We start from the raw sequence: 20,640 nt of genomic DNA on the forward strand, positions 1-20,640 counted from the left end.
TTGTCGCGGGAATTGCCATTGAATCAATGACCCAAGTTTCCATGACGAATTCGCTAACCGATAAGAAACACTACACCTGGAAAAGACGAGACCCAAAAAGAAAGCAGCACGAAAACTTGAAAAGGGGGAGATTTGTTGCTCCAAGCTATGCAGTACGTAAGACACAGCTGCGTCGGTGTCAAGAGCTAATCTTGGGGCTCGATAAACGTTTCATCAATGTCCGCGTACGCATCGTTCGCCGGTGCTTGACCAGACCCCTTCTGGCGCTGCTGTAGCACTTCGAGCAGATATTGGTCGCCTGGGTGTTTGAGGAAGTCATCCGTCCTGATTCCACGGAACTGTGCTGGGTCGACCGGCCTCTTGGAGCCGTCGCGGCCATGTTGCCGCATGTACTCTCGCACAGGCGCCATGGCAGCGTCGCGGCAAGCCTCCTTGATGTCGCTCCCCGACATGCCGGCCGTGATCTTGGCGACGTGGTCCAGGTCAAAGTGCTCGGCATCCACCTTGGCGTCCTTGAGGATCAGCTGCAGGATACGTCGTCTCTGCTCGAGGCTCGGCAGCGTGATGGGAAATTTCTTGGGCATTCGTCGGAGAATGGCTTCGTCGATGTCGTGGATACGATTGGTAGCGCCTAGGACGACGATCTGCGCTGGGACGCCGGAAGAGTTGCTCGACGTCAATCCGTCCCACAGAGTCATGAACCTTTCAGCCGTGTCAGTGCCGGTTTGAACCAAGCGCGAGTTTCAGCTTTAGCCAGGGAGGGCTGTTGTAGAGTACTTACTCGGCTTTGACCATGCCGCTGGCCTCGTGCTCACCGCTCCTCCGCGTGCCCAGAACGGCATCAATCTCGTCGATGAAGACAATGGCAGGCTGCATCTTGCGAGCCAGCGAGAAGACGGCCCGAACAATCTTGTTGGAATCGCCATACCACTTCTCCGTAAGTGTGGATATATGGAGATTGATAAACGATGCGCCGCTCTCCTTGGCCAAAGCCTTTGCCAGCATTGTCTTGCCGCAGCCAGGCGGGCCGTACAGCAGAACACCGGATGGCGCGGACAACAGCGAAGCGGCATGTTGATAGAGATGCGGCATCGTTAATGGGTATATGACGGATTCTTTAAGTTCTTCGATAATTCTGTCCAGGCCTCCGATATCTGATTCGGGATTCACGTCCAATTAGCGGCGACGTCGTCTCCATGGCGGAATCCGATTGCCGAAACTCACCATCAAAGCCGACGTGAATGTCATCGGGCGCGACCATTTCAAGGGCTATCAGGTTCTCATATTCATTCAGCACCAGCTCCTCGACCCGCGAGCCGCCTCGGGCCCCATCGGCCCCATTGTCGCCAATGCCATCGATATGGCGCCTCCGGCTTAGCCGGTCGAGATGAGCTTTCGCCTGTCGCTTCGCCTGTTCGTGCTTCTCTTTGTCGGGGTCTACCAGGTTGCTCAAGATAGGGTTCAGAAACGTGCGAGCAACATAGAGACCAGCTGTCATCTGGTGAGGCAACGTCAGCACAGCTGGCAAATGGGAGGGGAGCAGAGGATCAGTTTACCATGCCAGCGAACAGGACAATGTCCAGAGCGACATCTCCTAGTTTTCGGCGCTCGCCCATTCCGAGTATCCAGCGCAGCCACGAGGCTGTGCGGTTGGGCATTGAAAGAGAGAGAGGCTGATGAAGTCGGGAGTTTTAACGCGTACGAGTACCTCGTACCGAGGACCGCGGGTTACTAGATAAGGTATGATGTAATGGCTGAGCATCCGCTTTGGGCCAAGTGTCGAAGCAGAGGTCGTCTCTCAAACGACTTGATTGAGTTCATGTTTGCAATCAGTATTCTAAACAATACAAGTATATTTAGATATAAAAACTTCCTGGATTCGAATAAAGAACTGAGTGAGAAAATTAAGATTTTATATATATTGTTATGTTACAATTATCTATATCAGGTGTATTAACGATAAGGTATAAAGCGATGGTAACCAAAAGCAACGCTTGTCATATAAACATCTATACCATTATTCAGTGCGAATCACTGCTTTTCTTCCAACTCATTCGCGTCTCCTTCCAAAAACATACCAAAGTTCATCAGCGACCATGGCTCTGCAGAAGAGTGAAGGATGACGAGCCACCCGGCCACCACATTAACCAAGTAATGAAGCATATATGCCCGTGAAACGCCATAGATTGCCGCGCAGAGCGCCGTCCCGAAAAGAAGCCCGCTCGTGATGTGGCGAAATCCACAAGTAATCTGCGGCACCATCTTCCCTGTTGTCAAATTCTCCACAAGGAGTATGAATGGCATGATGGACAGCACATTGTGATGGGAAGAAAAGGGTGTGAGCCAGTGAACAGCGAGGTTACGAACCCAGACTGCCAAGATGGGCAGATTAATCGGAAGAACCCACATCATCAGCAGGAGAATAGAGTGCGAGTAATGATAATAGTTGGAATTGGCCGTTGACGGGGTGACGACGTAGATGCGCAGCGCGCGAACGACAGTCAAAATCTGTACAAGACAGGCGACCAAGTAGGCGAATTGGTACGGAATAAAGGTCGAAACGAGAAATAGTAGAATAATAGTCGAAATCACCCTTCGCCGAGGCGTGGACGGCGCAAAGGCTGGCAATGAGCTCGGCGGCTTGCTGCCATTGATCGCAGGCAATGCGGTAGAAATGGCATATGCGACGCCAAGAATTCTTGTCAACGCAAGAAGAACGTAATGAAGCACAGTACAGACGCCGATACATACAATGCCAATAAAAGGCACGAGGTATATGAACAAGGGGTCGTCAGTACCAATGAGGAGGTCGTTTTTGTGAAAGCTGATGTTCGAGAAAAGGTTCGGATTCGCCTGATTGCTCTCCACGAGTGCGGCGAGAAAGGTAGTCACCCCGCTGGGAGAGAGGGAGAGCAGAGTGAGGCCAGAAAGTAAGAGCGGAATGGACTGTCGTAGAGACAGATCCAGGCCTTCGGAGAAGGAGATGAATGTGCCCGTCGTGTCATAGACACGGAACTGCTTTCGGAGTACTAGCGTAACAATGAGCAAAGGGAAAGCTGCAAAGACTGTGCGATATCGCATATACAGCTTGCCAAGGCTCCCCAGCACATCGACATAAAGGTCAATCTCCAGGGGGGCTTGACATGTCGGATCAGACCAGATTCCGAAAGCCACGCCATCGGCGCCCGAGGATGCGAGCGGAGGCGGCATGTATGGAGCAACACCATGGAAACTGATCCCAGTCGTCCTGGCATTAACGAAAAACTTGGATTCGTAGGGCCTTTGGATGTATTGCCGTATGAGTGGCGCAAAAAGGAGCGGCTTTCCGACACACGGCTGATTGTTGATCACCATCTCATAAGCTATGAGGCTTGACTTGAGAACCGGTATATGGATGTCCATGGCAAGGGGCCGATCAGCAGGCAGCCGGAGGGATAGCCCAAATGTAAGAAGACGGGCGAGACCGACGTCTTCTTTTTTCTGAAAGGACGAGTGATCGCTGAATTCCGCGACAACGAAGCCGGGCCTGGCGCTCGCTGCTCTATCAATGACAGCGACAAATTGATGATCAGAGAGGTGTTCGGCATCATATTGGAGGTACGAAAAGGGATCTATCCGGGATTGTCCGTCCAGGTAGAATGGGGTTTCGATATCCGTTCTTGAAGCCGGCAGAAGGACCGTGTCGGACGCAGCATCCTTACATGCTAACCTTGTCGGCGTGGTGCCATTTCTCGATAGGTCAATTGTGGAGGACAGAATAGGGCCGACACTCGCGACGCTGCACAGGAGGACCTGCAGCTGATTGCCGTCGACGGGCGCATTCAGTTGAGCATCGGTCAACAAAGTGAAGCGCTTTGGTTCCAGCGATCCATGAGGCGGCACGGGGAGGAGATAGGCCCTCGGTGCAGCCTCAGAACCCAGTTGCGACAGTACGAGTCGGACCCCGGTCGGCACTACCGTACTAGACGAGTCATCCAGGGTCAGTAGTATTGTCGGTTCGCTCAGAGACAGAGTCTTCTCGGCGATTGGTTCCAGGCCAGTCAAGAGTCGCCTCTTAAAGACCCTCATCCTTTGAGCCCGCGGTTTTGTCTGGGAGGCCCGGTGGACGTCAACGATATCATACAGAGTCTGCGCCAGAACTCGTCGAAACTGGTCGCACCACAGAATTGCCTGGTGGTCCATGCTGGTCCAGACTGTTGGAATGCCCGAGGTGAAAACGGTGAACCCATGGGTTTCGGGCACGAGCGATTCGATGCTAGCATAGTCGGAGGGCACGACAGTGTCCAGATTTCCTCCAGCGATGGACACCAGTGTGACGTGCCACAGCGGATTGTTGCTGGCCCATTTCTGGGTATAGGCTCGCCGCCAATAGTCGTTGATCTCGTCGTAGATCTGCACGATTCGGCTGTCGAACGTAACCGGGGGTCGCGCATGTGGTGCTGACATTGTAATGATGGTGTTGATCGAGTTCTCCTGGTAGTTTGGCTGAACGAGCATTGCCCTCGCGACAACACCCCCCATGGAATGCCCCAGAATCAGTACTGATGTAGGGTCCGGGAGATGCGAGTCGCGAGAGACTCTTTGAGGCTCGGTGTAGAGCGAAAGGATATAGCGGACGGCCTCGTTGAGGTATTCGGCTTGATCAAGCAATGTCTGGCCATGGAACGCAGTAATGTCCTCGTTGAAGTCGACTGTGAAGAAATCAAGGCTCCTGATGCCGGATTCTAGCTGGCTTCTGTCGTGCTGAAGATGGTCATGAAAGTAGTTGGCCGTCTCTGCAGCGATTGGTCGGACTTGCTTGTAGCTTCCGGCATTGCCCGGGATAAAGAGCACCGGGATACCGCGCAGCTTGTTGCCGTGGAGTGTGAGCTTGGGTGTGTCTGCTTATCCGGGAAGGGGGAAACTGAACCAACCTGACCGCCATCAATCCCTTGCTCGCGATAGAGGTAGAGAGAGTATTTGCTCGCGAAGCGGGTGTGCTCGGTGTCGAATTCGGAGAAGTGGATGTAAGAGGGCCGCATGTACGACATTCGGCATCCCTTGGGCTCGATCTGGCGAGTCGTGAGAGACCGGAAAATGGCGACCAAGAGACCGACACCAGCCGTGGCAACCAAGAAGCAGAGGATCGACAGGAACCAAAGGCCGCGACCGCGCGCCCCCGACGCTGCTGAGGGCGGCTGCTTGGTCGTGGTCATACTGGGCGACGGGGAAGGGAGCGACAGTGGTGAGAAGGATGCGATCGCTGCATGGCTGGGAGGGTGCTGCTGGTGGCCATTCGCCTGGTTCGAGTTCGAGTAGAGGCCGCTCAGCTGTCGGTCCAGAGTCGACGAGTGGCGGGATACTAGGCCATTGAGGCGGTCTTCCGGCTCGGCGTCTGGGTCTTGCAGCTCGAGGGAGGTATTGCCACCGACGTCGACAGAGGACGAGCGCCTCTTCATGGGAAAGGCCGACGGGAGACCCTTGGTGAGGCCGAAGCTGTGGGTGGCTATGGGTTGCTGCAGCACGGCCAGAGCAAGGCGATAGCAGTAAGTAGTGGTATTAACAACTTCTGGGAAAAAGTAGTGGAGGAAATTAAAGCAGAAAGTCACACGGCCGAATGCGACCCATTCCGCGGCCAGCTGGGCCAATGGGAGCGGGCAGCGCGAGCAGCAGAGCGCTAAGTGGATCATCGCGGGAAGGCAGCTCGACAAGTTGGGGGGGAGCGTTTCGCGTTATTATTTAGCAATCCAGCATTTGCGCACTAATGCAGGGCAACCCGGGCCATCTTATCACATTCGTACGTATTGTCAGCAAGAGGCCTAGTACCTACCTACCTACCTATGTACCTACCTATGTAGTACTGTCACATCACAGAGCTTGCATTGTACATGCTTCGCACAACATGAGCGAGAAAACTGTGCATCAAAGAAGATTGCCATTCATAATCATAGCACCATCGCCAATAACACGTCAAGTCCGACTTCTGCTAGTGCCATGTGTCAATGTCGTCTAGCCGTTATGGAACCTCTGCATAGTAGTACATACTCTCAAGACCCTGATAAATGAACCCGCCAACTGCATATCCACTGAAAAATGCATGGGCGTTACTCCCAGATGCAGTTAAACCCCTTCACCTCCCAGGACTTCCAATTCCCAAAGGTACCTATGTACATACATCCAAGCCTTCAGGTAGGCTAACCGATAGGTACTGAATTCAGGCAGGGGTAGGTAGGTACCTTAGTAGGTAGGTACAGTACTAGCATTGATCTAGTATTAGTATCACCACAGGTACTACCTATATCCATGCTACCTATCGGTAATGCATCATTCCCACTTTACCTTTGCTGATTGCAACAACCACCGCGAACCACCGACCACCTTGGACGCCATCTTGATGTAAGTCACTAGACGACACATGCGCAGACATACGCCACGGCATCTAACAACAGAAGATCCATGTCGAGGTTACGTGTCTTGCCATCAGCTCAATGCCTATCTGTATAGAATGCCGGTATCCCGTCAAAACTCTATGGACACAATACTCTGGAGCCGATGACAAGTCCAATGGCCACTTGATTCGTCTCACTGTCTGCCGCAAATGCGGCAACTTTTGCGATAAATATGTAGAGCACGACTTTGTCGTTCTCTTTATCGATCTGGTCCTCATCAAACCTCAGGTATATACTTGCTTGAACTCGCCTTATTATGCGTGGCATGTCTTCTCATATCCGAGTCTCCATATAGGTCTATCGCCATTTACTGCACAACACCCTGATGCGAGATGGCGATCGCTTCGACGTACGTCGGCTGTGCCCGCCTCCCTTCCTCCCCCCGCCAGCAGTCGCCGCACGCCTGTATGCTAACGTCCGATATAGCCTTCCATTATTCGCTTGGGGGTGTTGCTTCTGCTGTTTGACGTCTACTTGACATGGGCGCGCATAGAGAAGCAAACCATTCCGTCGTCGACACCTGGAGAGAGTAAATTGGGACCCCTCGCTGAGCAGCCGATTGTGATCCAGTACATGTTTTTCTGTAGGTTCTCTATCCTTCTACACAGCCACCCGCATCGGCTAACGTCGCAAACTCAGTGGTTCTCTGCGCCCTTTCCACCATCGCCTTCCACCTGAGCATCCGGTTCCTAACATCCTCCCGCTTCTCGCCGCTGCATCTTACGGGGCTGATGCCACGGTATGCTCGTCCGAACTCGGTGTCGACAGCTCTGCTTGTTTCATCGTCGACCAAACTATTTCCCATACTGATGGTCATCTGGGAATACGATGTGCCCGCTGCAGCCAGGTCTCTGGGATGGGCTGTTGTGGCAAACAATGTAGAAGCCCTGCGCATTCTACTGGACTGCAAGTATTATGTTGCTTGCTTCTTGGCAATTGCCGGCGCATCGGTGCGCTGGGCCGTGGGCCAGCTGATACTCATCTCTGCTGGACTGGGTGATGTAGATTCCATCGGCGATAGCAGCGTTGCTGCAGACGGCAAGGCTCTTTGGGCCTTGGTCAAGTATCTGAGAGATTGGGCCGGCCGTCTGGCTGTAGGATAGAGGGTGAATCTCGACAACCAATGAGCATATATCAACCGTACCAATATTACAAAAACAAGGTCAATATTAAATGATAACAGTACTAACGCCGGTCTGCATTATGAAGAATCCGCAAGGCTTCGCAACGCCAACCGAATCGAAGCTTCGTCGGCAGCTCTCTTTCTGCGCTTAATCATGGATAGCTTGCAGGCGAGGACGTCGATTCCCAGAGAAAAATCCCGATAGCGATACAGCTCGAACTGAACAAAGTATAATCCCCAACGCCAATAGGTCCCATGCACCTGGCGGTGCGCTGATTGTAGCCAGCTGTCGGATCTAGATGCTGTGCCCCACGAACTCCTCTCGTAGATTGCTTCGTCTCGGGGCGATGAGCGGATGCAGTTGGGCGAGGAAAGTAATTAGCCACATGAGATAGCAGCTGACGATGGCCAGGATCAGAGAGGACCGCCATAACCTGTCACGAGGAGACGTCAGCATGATGGGGTTTCCGGAGAGAGACGCGATAGAAGACTGACACTTGGTTCTCGCCCTTGGGAGACAGAAACCAGGCCGCTGCGCTCAACGCAACGATGACCAGGAGGCCGATGACAATGGAATATCTATGAACAAACAACCGACAGCTCCGTTAGCAGAGAATCCCGTGCATTGCGCTGGTGATGCTTACCCCTGGGCCATTCTGATGGATTGGCGGTGGAGGGGGACAAGTTGGAGAGAGCAAGTCCTATTTGGTGACAGATGACTGGCGACGCAACTGCAGGTATGAAGCTGTACCCCGAGCGCTAGATGATGGTGGATTACCGTCCCCGACGCATTGTAATTCTAGAGGCCGACCAGGGCGGCGCGTCATCGAGTGGCTTTTCGGTACGCCTCGAGATTATCCGACGTATAATTATGTAATCAATACACTGTTATTTCTCGACCCATGAACAAGATCCATTGTAATCTTCTATAAAACTAGATTAATAAGTCAGTTATTATTATATTATAAGATTCAAGATATATTATCTTAGAAAGAAAAAAGTATTCTATTATTAATAGTTTAATATATATAGTTATTATAGACTTTTAAGAATCAAATAAAATAAAAAGCATACTACCACTTGCATATTCCCTATTGCTTAGTCTTGTTCCGCTGTATCGAGCCTCGAGTCCGGGTGGCCGGGTGGAGCGTGTGGGCCCCCACTCCGGACAAGCTAGATCTACCTTACAGTTCAAACTTCTCCCCGCGGCGCAATAGCCTCACGGTCAATTGCGCACTGCTTCCCATCGGCTTCCCATTGACCCTCGCCAAGATGCGGCCGACCCTTCGAGCTCTCGCCAACTACCTGGAGCCCGGGACTCCGACCGGCCTCACGGGGCTGTGGACGCACAAGACGCCCCGGTCAACGCTCCTTTACCTGTACAACACCACGCTCAACCGACTGCAAAGCATCCCCGAGACCTCGCTGTACCGCCAGTCCGTCGAGGCGACCACCAAGCATCGCATGGGCCTCGTCGAGAAGATTGTCCCCCCCGGGTACGAAGAGTGGACTGTCAAGGCCAAGGAGCTGATGCGGAAGTACCCCCACCAGTTCGAGTCTGCAAGCGATCGAGCCGATGGCAGTGGTGCCAGGACTGTCAAGTTTGGCAACCGCGTCTTTGTTGTTGGAATCGCGCATGAAGCCGGAGACGTCCGTGTCGAGGAATGGAATGGCGAGAGCCCGGTGGCTAGCGGCGACATCATCCCAGATCCGTCGGAACATCAAAACATCAACGACGTCAAGCTGGAGTGGGAGGAAGAACCTCAGTTGACTGCTGAACAGTAAGGCTCATCGAAGCTTGCTCCACGTATCTGTTAGGTGGCTAACGGTCGAGACAGGGTCAAGGAACTTGAGCAGCAGCTGGGCGCTGGTCTCATCGAAGAGGTCATCCAGGTGGCGGAAGGTGAACTACAGTTGATTGATACCATGGAAAAGGCGCAAGTGTAAGTCATTCCTTAGTCAGGATATTGCGGACATACAAGCATCCCTTGTAATGCTAACATTGACTGTAGCTGGGAAGATCTGGAAGAAAAGCCGGCTCCAGGGCAGTGGACATATTTCGAGCGGCAAACGTCATAAGATTCAGAGCTGTGTATTCTCTAGTCTCTCAATTATCAATACCAATTCCAATATCATTTCCCGAAACGGCCTCTTATTCATCTAAGCTATATATATATATATATATATATATATATATCACTTAACCATTCAAGAGATAGAGTATTTCATAAGATTCAGAGCTGTGTATTCTCCAGTCTCCTAATGATTAATACTAATTCCAATGCCATATCCCGAAACGGCCTTTTATTCACCTAAGCGATATATATATCACTAGATCATTTAAGACAAAGAGTATTTAAGATGAATTTTTTAACTGAATCATATAGTTCATCTAATTTAAATAAATAGTAATATATGGGCAGGTTAATGTTTAAACTTGCTGCATCAATGACAGTAGTAACGTAGGTAGTATAAGTGGGCGTTAGACTATTATATAATACTACTTTACGCGGTACACTAACTAACGCGCTCTGGTTTCCAGTGTTGACGCGCGCTTCTCTGATGACATTGTCGCATCTCAGTGGTGAGTGACACGACAGCTTGAACATTGCTTTTGAAATCATTTGCTAGAATATATGGCCACTATCAAACAGATTGATGGCCGCACTGTAAGCTCTCTCGCTCGTTATTAAAGAAGCTCGCTCACATGTCTTCGCCAGGTCCATCAAATTCAATCCGGGCAGGTCATTGTTGACCTGTGTTCTGTAGTCAAAGAGCTGGTTGAGAACAGCGTCGACTCTGGGGCAACAATCATAGGTTTGTGCGCGCTCTACCACAGCTGCAGTGTCCTCTGTTCCAGCCTTCTTCTAGCTGACTAGTGGTCAAGATGTCCGTTTCAAGAACCAAGGCCTCGATTCGATCGAGGTTCAAGACAATGGATCTGGAATCTCACCCGCCAACTACAGCTCTGTCGCTCTGAAGCACCACACGTCAAAGCTTTCTTCCTATTCTGACATAGAATCGCTTCAGACGTTCGGATTTCGCGGCGAAGCTTTAGCATCCCTATGCGCTCTATCCATCCTCACCGTGACAACATGTCTAGAGGAACATGTCCCTAAAGGCTCCCGGTTAACGTTCCACCAGTCGGGAGAGCTGGAGGGGACGACCGTCGTTGCCGCCCAGCGAGGGACCACCGTCACAGTGGAAAACTTGTTCCACAACCTCCCCGTCCGGCGCCGAGAACTTGACCGTAACATCAAGCGAGAATGGCACAAGGTTATTGCTCTACTTAATCAGTACGCGTGCATCTTAACGAATGTGAAATTCTCTGTATCTCAGCAACCGACAAAGGGCAAGCGCATCATACTCTTCTCCACCAAAGGCAACCCGAGCACTCGTGACAACATCATCAACATTTTCGGCGCCAAAACGCTGGCGGCGTTGATACCTCTCGATTTGCACCTGGAACTCCAACCGTCGGGTACTCGGCCTGACTTACGAATCGGTGAGAAGGCGACACCCAGCAGCCATGATGTCCGTGTTGTTGGTCATGTGTCGAAGCCTGTCCATGGTGAGGGCAGGCAAACGCCGGATCGCCAAATGTTTTTCGTCAATGGCCGACCCTGCTCGCTGCCCCAGCTAGCCAAAGTGTTCAACGAGGTCTATCGATCGTATAACAACTCTCAGTCGCCTTTCATTTTCGCCGATGTCCAGCTGGATACGATGCTCTACGACGTGAATGTGAGCCCTGATAAGCGGTCTATATTATTACACGATCAAAATACCCTCCTCGACACACTCCGCGTCTCCTTGTCCCAACTGTTTGATACGCAGGAAGACAGTATATCGATTGCGACATCTACTCAGGGTACGAAGGTGCAGACTTCCCATGACAAACTCATCAAACCCGGACAACTTGCTCGGCTGTTCGACAAGGCAGCATCTCAGTCTAGGTCTGAATCCCCGCCTCCTTCTGTGGTAGACCCCGCCCGCGGTTCTGAAGATACCACGTCCAATTCTACGGAAGACAGCCAGGGATCAAGAGAGGACGATGGAACTCCGCCAGCATCACGGTCAGCGATGAAGCGGTCGCGAGGTGATAAGCTAGAGAAGCCTCGCATCAAGGAGGAGGATGATGATAATGACGAGGAAGACGAGGATATGGACTCGGCTCCTGAGATTGATGACGGGTCATCCTCAGACACAAGAGATCCGGAGACTCCTCGTTGGAAGACTGTTCTGATGGATCGTGCCCCTTCTCGGGAGGATTCGTTAGCCGTTTCCAGCGCCAGCAGAGGCTCAGGTCCATCTCGCAGACTATTGAACTCCATCTTCACCGGACACGCAGAGCTAGCCGATTCTTCCACATCCGCTGCTCCCGAAGATGTCGTCGTGACTATAGGCAGCAACGATGTACCTGACGCGATACCGCCTGCGCGAACAGTGAGCAGCCCTTCCATTGCTTCGGACGTGGAAGAACAAGCTTCGGAGCCTGAAGAGCTGCCTCCAACATCCACCAGATCCGGGAAAGCAAAGACGTTTCTACTTGCTTCCGAACTCCTCAGCCGAAAGACTGAGCCAGTTATGCCACAAGCTCCGTCAACTGTACCGAACAACATCAAAGCCACACACAACGACGTTCCTGCCAGGCAATCAGTACATGCCATGCAGCCTCACGAGACAGAAACAGAACCTGGCGTAAGCCGCATCAGTCCTACAATATCATCTCTCAATAGCGGTTTTACGGCTAGTGCAGCAAATGCAAGCGTCTATCCGTTGGAGTCGACTTTACAGCCCTCGAAAGCTGCACGACGCAAAGATGCCACGACGTGTTTGATACAGAACCTACATGTAGGCAAGGCAAAGCTCCGCAAAATGCTCCGAGATGTACATCCTCGTCGTCAGAGTCGCATGCCTGATTCTTCGGCGCGAGGTACCTCTACTGTCGAGCGGATCGACGCCAGCGACGCAGAGTCTAAGCTTCCTCTCATTATCTCAAAGGGGGACTTTTCTCGAATGAGGATTATCGGCCAGTTCAATCTTGGGTTTATCATAGCCGTGAAACCCGCCAACCACACGAGCTCTGGCACTGAAGCGAAGCATGATGAGCTCTTCATCATCGACCAGCATGCATCTGATGAGAAGTACAACTATGAGCGGCTCCAGAGGACCACTGAGATACAGTCTCAGCGACTTGTCCACCCCAAGAGGCTTCAGCTGACGGCCCTCGAAGAAGAGATAATCCTGGAGAACGCGGCCGCCCTGAACGCAAACGGGTTCAAAGTCGAGACCGATACATCAGGACGCTTCCCTGTAGGGGCGCGATGCCAGTTGACATCATTACCCCTGAGCCGCGAAGTGACGTTCAAACTAGAGGATCTTGAGGAACTTATCTCTCTCTTGGGCGACAAATTTTCCGAGTCCACATATATACCCCGTCCATCCAAAGTACGAAAGATGCTTGCAATGAGAGCATGCCGAAGCAGCATCATGATTGGCAAGGCCATGACGAGAAGCCAGATGTATACTCTTGTCAACCACATGGGAGAGTTGGACAAGCCGTGGAACTGCCCTCATGGACGCCCAACACTACGACACTTGAGCCGTCTGCAGGCATGGAAAGGAGTAGGTTGGGCGCATGATGTACGGCCCGATTCGATCGAGACCTGGCGTGATTATGTAGGTGAGGAGAAATGACTTTTATCCGTATGGACTTTGTTGGACAGTAGAAGCATCTCATTGCGTGTGTGTGCATACCGTATATATACATATATATAAAGCTATAGGGATACTTCATCACCGATGCCTCGCGATCAAGGCATTGCATCAGCGCTTCTTCCATGAAATATATCGTCAATAGTGTCGCTGGGCTCAAGGAAAAGAGGTCGTCGGTTCAGTTGACTCGCGGCGCAACGGCAAATGCAGAGTCAACCGGAAAGCTGCTGGTGGTCGGATCGAGGCTACCATGACTTTACTTTGACTGGCTCAAAGACGGAAATGCCACCTCTCAGGTGCTACGTACGCAGTCATTCTTGGGACTTCATCGTGAGCGACTTGCACCAGAGTGTCATCTTGTTGGGCCTTGATCAACACCAACCGAATCGCGGCCTCCCTCGTGGGATAACATTTGCTGACAAAGTTGGTGTGGGGCGGGTCTCGTTCAACTTACAACTACCTACATGACCTTCACACCTTCAAAGAGACAAAGGGATTGAACCCTGAGGCTGTCATATCATGCTCTCCTGTTGACGGCATCGCGTCCTACTCATCAGCCGGGATGGCGAGCGTTGATGATGTCAACTTTGAGCTCCCCAAACTGCGCACCTCCTTCTCGCTAGAGGTCAGTGCCAGCCATTTGGGATGAGCGCGTCGCTCAAGGCTCACTAACAGCACTCATGGTGAACGCAGAATGACACCCGGTTTCTTGGCAGTGATGACAATATTGCAGGCAAGCATTGAATCCTCACATCAAAGCGGCTGTCATGCGGCCATGCGTGATGAAATACTAACCGCCCGAGACACACACACACAGAGTTCTTCGATGTCAAATTTTGCCCTTACCAGCCTCTGGATCATGAGCCTGTCTTTGCCGCCATCAGCAAGAAACATGTAAGTTGCAGGGAGATGGCATCATGAAAAGTTTGCCATTCAGAAAACGAAAAGCAAGTGTGCTAACACCCGTTACTAGGTAATTATCTGCCGTCTTACAAAGGACCCAGACGATGCCAACCCCTGCCATGTTATCAACGTCATCAGAGACGACGATGTGCGTGTCAGGCTCTCTGTCACGAGTGAGGATCTCGCTGACCGACCTTTAGGATGAGGCCGCCAGCTGCTGCTGTACGTGGACGATGGATGCCGGTACCGGAAGGCCTTCTATCTGCATCGGCGGCGTTGATGCCAAGGTCAAGATATATGACGCGATCAGCGGTGATTTGATCGAGGTGGGTATTCATCACTTCTACCTTGAGGCCAAAAGATTGAATAGTGAACTAAAGAGTTTGTCTCATTATCCTAGTGTCTTGTCGGCCATGGAGGGGTTCGTTTGCCCCAGGCACGCTTTACCCTTGGTTTCATGAAGTTGCGTTACTCACTGGAAGCAAAAGGACGTCAACGATCTAGCTACATCCCCTGTTAACCCGCACATCATCGCTTCAGCCTCCGACGACACAAGTGTGCGGATATGGAGCGTGGAAGAGAAACACAGGCGCCAGCCTTGTTTGTGTATCCTCGCCGGAGAGGGCCATTCGTGGAACCTGCTCAGCGTCGTAAGACAGCCTCTTTTCTCGCAATTCAGACAGAACTGCTGACATTGCTCCTCAGGCCTTCCATGAAACTGGCAACTATCTCCTCTCCGGTGGCCACGATCAGATCATCAACTTGGTATGACTTCATTCTACCAACCTTACTTGGGGCTGCACAAATGCTAACCATTGCTCCCTACAATGCAGTGGACCGTTCCCGATCTCCCCACTGAACCCATTGACACACCGCTGCAGGTCCATTACCCCCATTTCTCAACTTCTGCAGTGCACAGCGGCATCGTTGATTGGTAACATTGTCCTAGGCAAAGCGATGAAGCATCACGCTAACGGAACTATAGCGTTTCATTCTTCGGAGATCTCATTCTATCGAGAGCATGCCATGATAACGTCATTGTCTTGTGGAAGATTGAAGGATTCTCCTCAGACGGGCCTCCACCGAGCCAGAGCGCTGCTCCCACGCCACAGAATGTCCTCCCGACAAACTATGAAGACCCTGGACGGCTTACACGGTCCGCTTTCGTTCCAGTAACCTCTCCTCAGTGCCCGGTACAGTATACACGGCTGCTGGCCTTCAACACTCCCAACTGCGGCCCTCAGTTCTTTATGCGCTTTAGGCTACATCATGTACCCAACCAGAATCCGGTGCTGGCGTTTTGCAACGCTGCAGGTAACATATTTTTCTGGGACCTAAAGAGACTTACTGCGCATCGCGATATCATGTTGACGCTGTCGAATCCCGCGGACAAGGACAAGCCCGTACAACTACCCAGCTGGCAGAAGACGGTCATCCCGCGGTCTAGAGCAGACTCGACAAACAAGTCTCGGGCAGCAGCTAGTCAAGGCCAAGCCCCGTCGGCTCCGGGGACTGTGAAGCAGGCCGACTCTCGAGAATTTAGCCCAGAGACGTTGGAGTCCTGGGCAACCAAGTACAGCATGGCCGACACCCACGAACCGCTTCGACACCATAAGATGGAGGCATCGTCCGCCAATTTCGTGGGCAGGCAGGTCTCTTGGAGCCCAGGCGGAGACTGGTGCGTCGTGGTTGGCAGCTCAAACACGGCCTTGCTGCTGCATCGTTGGGCCCAGAAATGAAACCGTGATATCATGATATCATGATGGGAACATAGAACAACTCGAGCGGAGTCGCGGCTGTCTCCAAAGTTTGTCATGACGCACACTAGTGCATCCGCGAAACTCTTTTATAATGATACCAGTATCCTGTTGAGATGATTAGAGGCTCTTAACGAGTGGATTTCAGGTTGCCACGTATAACCTCGAATTGCTCGGATCTGATGAAGTGAGGTCTTTTGATAGAAGCGATGTGATCTCCCTAAGACGCAAGAAGTGCTCGTTGTGGGAATAAGGCGGCTGATCCATGAGCTTCTCCATTCTTTGGTTGACATCCCGGAGCCGAGTAAGTGTGCGCTGAGAGATGGCATCTTTCCTCGCAGCTCTGGTCCAGTCTTCCTTTGTTTCGTACTGCGGCCCGGGGTCTGCAACTTCGTAGCAGGGCCGTCTGGCGAGATGTTCAACTGTATCTGGCGACGTTGGCATGGTAATAATGTCCTCAGGCGCCGAGTCCGCATTCTGGAGCCTTATATCAGCCTCCAGTCGAGCAATGCTTCGTAGATGCTCAGCGTAGATGGTGCTGAGCTCACAGCTCAGCAAAGCCAGCCAAAAGTCGAGTGCCGACGGTTTGTTTGGTTGCTTTTGATCGTATGCAAACTGACGGATCAATATCTCGTAGTAGGACCTGATCTCACTCAGGTTGGCAGAAGAGCCCCAGCGAGGTGCGGCCACTCGTCTTCCATTGCTGTCACCGCGGGCAGATCTGCTCTGGAAGGACGACAGCTCTGTGTGATGTCGGTCCATCTCTTGCAGCTGCTCGCGCTGCCGCATGAGGATCTCCGACCCGATGGACCAGAGATTGTGCAGGCGAATGTCGATGGGCTGAGCCCGAGGCCGCAGCTGGAGGACGATTGCAAAGGCTTTGGCAGCTTTCGCGATGTCTCCCTGAGCCAGGAATTGCTCAGTCGCCCGAAGCATCACGTCCAGATGGCCTTTGCGATCGTCATCCCGGCGTGACGACTTGCGCTGTCGCCGCTCGTTGTCGGACTGATATTTCTTCTCGTCCTCCCCCGAGTCTTGCGACCGGTGCGGAAAGTGTTTCACTGCCCGCCTCGGATCATCCTCATCCTCTGCTCCTGAAAGACCTGCCAGAGCGAGCTGGATATCCGACGTCGATTGGTTTGGGCTGCGAAAAGACTGGAAACGGGATTTGCCCTGACCCCCGTATAGAGGCTTGTCAAAACTCATGAAGAGCGCTATTTGCTGGCTTGCTTGCTTGCTTGCTTCCTCCTCTCTGTGATTTTCTTGGCGCTTATTTCTCCTTTGTCATGATCTTGCCTCATCTAATTGCGAGAATGTATTGTCGCGATGGCAATTGAATTTCAAAGGTGCAAGGTACAAGTTTTAGAATTGATCCTAGGTACTAGGCAACGGAATGCCCCATAACAACATTTGCTTCGTCACAACATCTCACCATAATCGGTTCGACAGTATTTCCACAGCCATATACATTATTATGCATTGCTCATTACAAAAGGTTCAGGTTTTTTATTTCAGATTTGACAGCTTTGGCAGAGCATCTAGGCATTCTTTAAGCCATGTCGCGATTTCTTCGGTAGCTGGCCTAATAATCGCCCTCAATGTCAGATGCTTCTTAGAGTGCTGAAAATTTGGAGGTACTGCCTACTTCTTGCTCCGTCTGCAGGGTCTCGAGGACCGGCGCGAGTTCACTCAGGATCTCATATGCCTTCTTGTGATACTCCATCTGAGCTGCAACCAGCTCGGCGAGGTTGCGAAGCGGCTCAGGCGTGTCCAAGACCTGCATGTGCATGACGAATCAGTCTTCAAAGTTTCCTTACGGCGATGTGCATTGGATAGACCTACGTTCTTCATCACGCCAACCGCTTCCTCGGTCTGTGTGACAAACTCATCTTCGGCCTTTTCAATCTCCTCCTGGGCGTCAGAGCTAAGCTCTGCGTCGTCTGGACGATCGCCCCGAGAGTGACCACCAAGCTTGAACGTCGTGCCCTTCACGCGAGCTTTGACAGCATCAAGCGACAACCTTGAATTCTCCACATTCTTTCTTGCGCGTGCCGCGAAAGTCAGGTTTGTGTTGAGAGTTGTGTTCCACCCAGCCAGAAACCGGCTCTGGATCTGCGAGTCTTGGGCGAGGCGCGCATCGCCCACCCGTTCCATAGCAAGCGCATATTTCTCGAGTGCGGTCGCCAGGGGATCTTCGCCAGCCCCTGTGTGATGCTGGTGCAGGAGTTGGCTGCTAGCTAAGCTCGCACGGGAAATGGCATGATTGAAGGTCTTGGGTTGCGGCTTCGCGGATGCCGGAGCCACCAGGGCTGCTTGAGCTTCCGCAGGCGTTGTAGCCGAGGATAGAAGGCTGACCTTTTCGCTCACGGTTCGACCAAGGTCCTGGAAGGTCTCCTTGATATTGGGCGGGTAGTCATAAGCTTCGTTAGCATATTGCGACCTGTCCAACCGCAAAGGTTAGCATAACAGTGCAATAAGCCGGAGGGGCTAGTTGGACGACAAACGTCACCGCCAGCATCTTCTGGTGGGCTTGTTTGAGAGCATCGACCTTTTTCTCAAGGTCGATGTAATCCGCAGGAAGCTCAGTCTATGACATTGAATGGTTAATGCCACACTCGTCAGTCCCGTTATCGCGAGTCGCATACTCGATCATCCGCCTGGCCCAGTTGTTCCTTGGTGAACTGTAGCGTCCGTGACGCAAATGGGGTAATCTGCGCACTGAGGTCGCTGCAAGTGTCGCAACCATGCCGTCAGTATTATCGATGCGCGCGCCACGGATTGGAGCAGTCTGGTTACGGAAGCTTACGAGAAGCCCTTGCTGAACTTTGAAAAGTCCATCTTGAGTACTGTCCTCTGCTTTGAGGGCAAAACGAGTTGATATTTAGAGTGACTTGGCAGGTTAAAGCCTGGTTGGAACGAGGTCCAGTCGCGCAACCAGTTGCAGCTGCATCTACGAGGCTTGAAACACAGTCTAGGCATTTGCCCCGCACTAACCTTTAGAAACGTTAAAGTGACATGCTTAGTCACAGACCTAACTACCCCTTTCTAAAGGACTACTTAACTTTATTTAAGCTATGTTTATTTTACTATAAGTTAAATAATAGTAATAAGCTTACTAATTTAAGTAAAGTATTATTATATTAATTATATATTTTTTATTATTAATAAAAGTTATTATTAAAGTTAATATATAATATAAAATATAAATAAAAAAATAAAAGTAATAAAAAGCTAATATATAATTAATAATTATTATTAAATTAGCTTATATAATAAACCCTAGTTATAATAAACTCTAGCTATTAAAATAATTTACTTATATTAATAAAAAGACTTAAATTTATTAATATTTATATTAAAAAGCTAAAAACCTTAATAATAATAATATTAATTAGCTTAGCTAACTAACTTATAAAATATATTATTATTAAGTTAAAGCCCTAGCCTTATTAAGCACTTAATTTTAACTTAAGTAGTTTAACTTTTTTTTAATATTTATATATTAATTTTTCTAAAGCTACTTTATATAAATAGGCTTAATAACTTAAATAATAAATATAACTTAGGCTTAATAATAATAATAATAATTTAAATTAAGTAATAGTATAATTCTTATTAAAGTATTATTATTATTTTTATTACTTTACTAATAGTATTATAAGTTTTATTAAATATATATTAACTTAATTAATATAAAAAAATAATAAATTATTAACTAGTATTTTATAATATATTTTAAGCTATAATAATATATAACTTTTATAAACCTAGCTTTTATAATACTTTAATTATAATAATAATATAAAAACTACTAGTTTATTATTATAATTAAAGTTTACTAAATATTAATTATATAATTACTTTTTAAATAAGTATATATAAAAATTAATATTTATTTTATATTTCTTAATAAAAGTTTATTTAAATAAAAAAATATATTATAAAATTAAAAATATTTTATATTTAATTTATATAAGTTTATATAACTTTTAATTTTATTTTATATTAAAAGTTTAAAAAAAATTATATTTTAATAATAAGAATATATATTAATTTTAATAAATTATATTATATTATATTATATTAATAAATTTTAAACTTTATAAAATAAATAAAAAAATAGTTATTAATAAAAATTTATTTAATAAGTTTTTTAATTTTAATAATATAATTATTAAAGTTATAATTTTTTAATTTATTATTTTTATTATATTTATATTAAAAAAGTTAAAAAAATACTTTATTTAAGTTCTTATTTATAAATTTAATATAAATTTTAATAATAATAATATATAAGTATAATAACTTTAATATAAAATACTTATAACTTTATAACTTTATTTTAATTTTAAATAAATAAATAATATTATTTAAAAAAAATTAAAAATAAATATAATTATTAAAAATACTTAATTAATAATAAGAATATATTAAGTTTATAAATAATTTAAGAAAAGTTAATAATTACTTAATAAATTAATTAATAAATAGTATAAATTAAGCTATTATTTTTTAATAAAAAAAGCAGGCTAATAATTTATATTTATTATTAAAAAAAATTTAATATAATTATATTATAATATTATTAATTTAATATTAATTAAAAAAAAACTTATATAAACTAGTATATTAAAAATTAAATAATATAAAAATAAATATACTTAAAATTATAATTTTAAAAAAGTTTATAATTTAAATTTAAAAAAAAATATAA

General features: G+C 48.5%; 8 protein-coding genes across 8 annotated transcripts; 3 read left to right on the top strand and 5 right to left on the bottom strand.

Moving 5' to 3' along the window:
* Positions 1-185: 185 nt before the first annotated feature.
* Positions 186-1,616, bottom strand: TRIREDRAFT_82568 (uncharacterized protein; the record flags this gene model as incomplete). The annotated part of the gene is made up of 4 exons (XM_006969752.1): positions 186-702; positions 782-1,154; positions 1,225-1,498; positions 1,557-1,616. The coding sequence occupies 4 exons, from the start codon at positions 1,614-1,616 to the stop codon at positions 186-188; spliced, it is 1,224 nt and encodes a 407-aa protein (XP_006969814.1).
* Positions 1,617-2,031: 415 nt separating this feature from the next.
* TRIREDRAFT_70772 (uncharacterized protein) lies at positions 2,032-5,195 on the bottom strand (the record flags this gene model as incomplete). The annotated part of the gene is made up of 2 exons (XM_006969753.1): positions 2,032-4,848; positions 4,914-5,195. 2 exons carry the CDS (start codon positions 5,193-5,195, stop codon positions 2,032-2,034), a joined length of 3,099 nt encoding a protein of 1,032 aa, XP_006969815.1.
* Positions 5,196-6,467: 1,272 nt separating this feature from the next.
* On the top strand, positions 6,468-7,531 carry TRIREDRAFT_70736 (uncharacterized protein; the record flags this gene model as incomplete). The annotated part of the gene is made up of 4 exons (XM_006969739.1): positions 6,468-6,656; positions 6,724-6,777; positions 6,855-7,011; positions 7,068-7,531. The coding sequence occupies 4 exons, from the start codon at positions 6,468-6,470 to the stop codon at positions 7,529-7,531; spliced, it is 864 nt and encodes a 287-aa protein (XP_006969801.1).
* Positions 7,532-7,846: 315 nt separating this feature from the next.
* TRIREDRAFT_70750 (uncharacterized protein) lies at positions 7,847-8,129 on the bottom strand (the record flags this gene model as incomplete). The annotated part of the gene is made up of 2 exons (XM_006969754.1): positions 7,847-7,985; positions 8,047-8,129. Coding segments are annotated over 2 exons (222 nt in total), but the record flags the coding sequence as incomplete, so codon positions are not given.
* A 694-nt stretch (positions 8,130-8,823) lies between these two features.
* TRIREDRAFT_52847 (uncharacterized protein) lies at positions 8,824-9,693 on the top strand (the record flags this gene model as incomplete). The annotated part of the gene is made up of 3 exons (XM_006969740.1): positions 8,824-9,332; positions 9,390-9,494; positions 9,564-9,693. The coding sequence occupies 3 exons, from the start codon at positions 8,824-8,826 to the stop codon at positions 9,628-9,630; spliced, it is 681 nt and encodes a 226-aa protein (XP_006969802.1). The 3' UTR covers positions 9,631-9,693.
* Positions 9,694-10,187: 494 nt separating this feature from the next.
* TRIREDRAFT_70778 (uncharacterized protein) lies at positions 10,188-13,248 on the top strand (the record flags this gene model as incomplete). Its single annotated transcript, XM_006969741.1, has 3 exons — positions 10,188-10,220; positions 10,272-10,368; positions 10,439-13,248. The coding sequence occupies 3 exons, from the start codon at positions 10,188-10,190 to the stop codon at positions 13,246-13,248; spliced, it is 2,940 nt and encodes a 979-aa protein (XP_006969803.1).
* Positions 13,249-16,070: 2,822 nt separating this feature from the next.
* Positions 16,071-17,132, bottom strand: TRIREDRAFT_112470 (uncharacterized protein; the record flags this gene model as incomplete). The annotated part of the gene is made up of 1 exon (XM_006969755.1): positions 16,071-17,132. The coding sequence occupies one exon, from the start codon at positions 17,130-17,132 to the stop codon at positions 16,071-16,073; it is 1,062 nt and encodes a 353-aa protein (XP_006969817.1).
* A 406-nt stretch (positions 17,133-17,538) lies between these two features.
* Positions 17,539-18,764, bottom strand: TRIREDRAFT_6037 (uncharacterized protein; the record flags this gene model as incomplete). Its single annotated transcript, XM_006969728.1, has 5 exons — positions 17,539-17,703; positions 17,769-18,366; positions 18,431-18,513; positions 18,572-18,653; positions 18,733-18,764. 5 exons carry the CDS (start codon positions 18,762-18,764, stop codon positions 17,539-17,541), a joined length of 960 nt encoding a protein of 319 aa, XP_006969790.1.
* Between the last annotated feature and the right edge of the window lie 1,876 nt (positions 18,765-20,640).

Source organism: Trichoderma reesei (assembly GCF_000167675.1).
Source record: "Trichoderma reesei QM6a unplaced genomic scaffold TRIREscaffold_40, whole genome shotgun sequence".
Lineage (NCBI taxonomy): Eukaryota > Fungi > Ascomycota > Sordariomycetes > Hypocreales > Hypocreaceae > Trichoderma > Trichoderma reesei.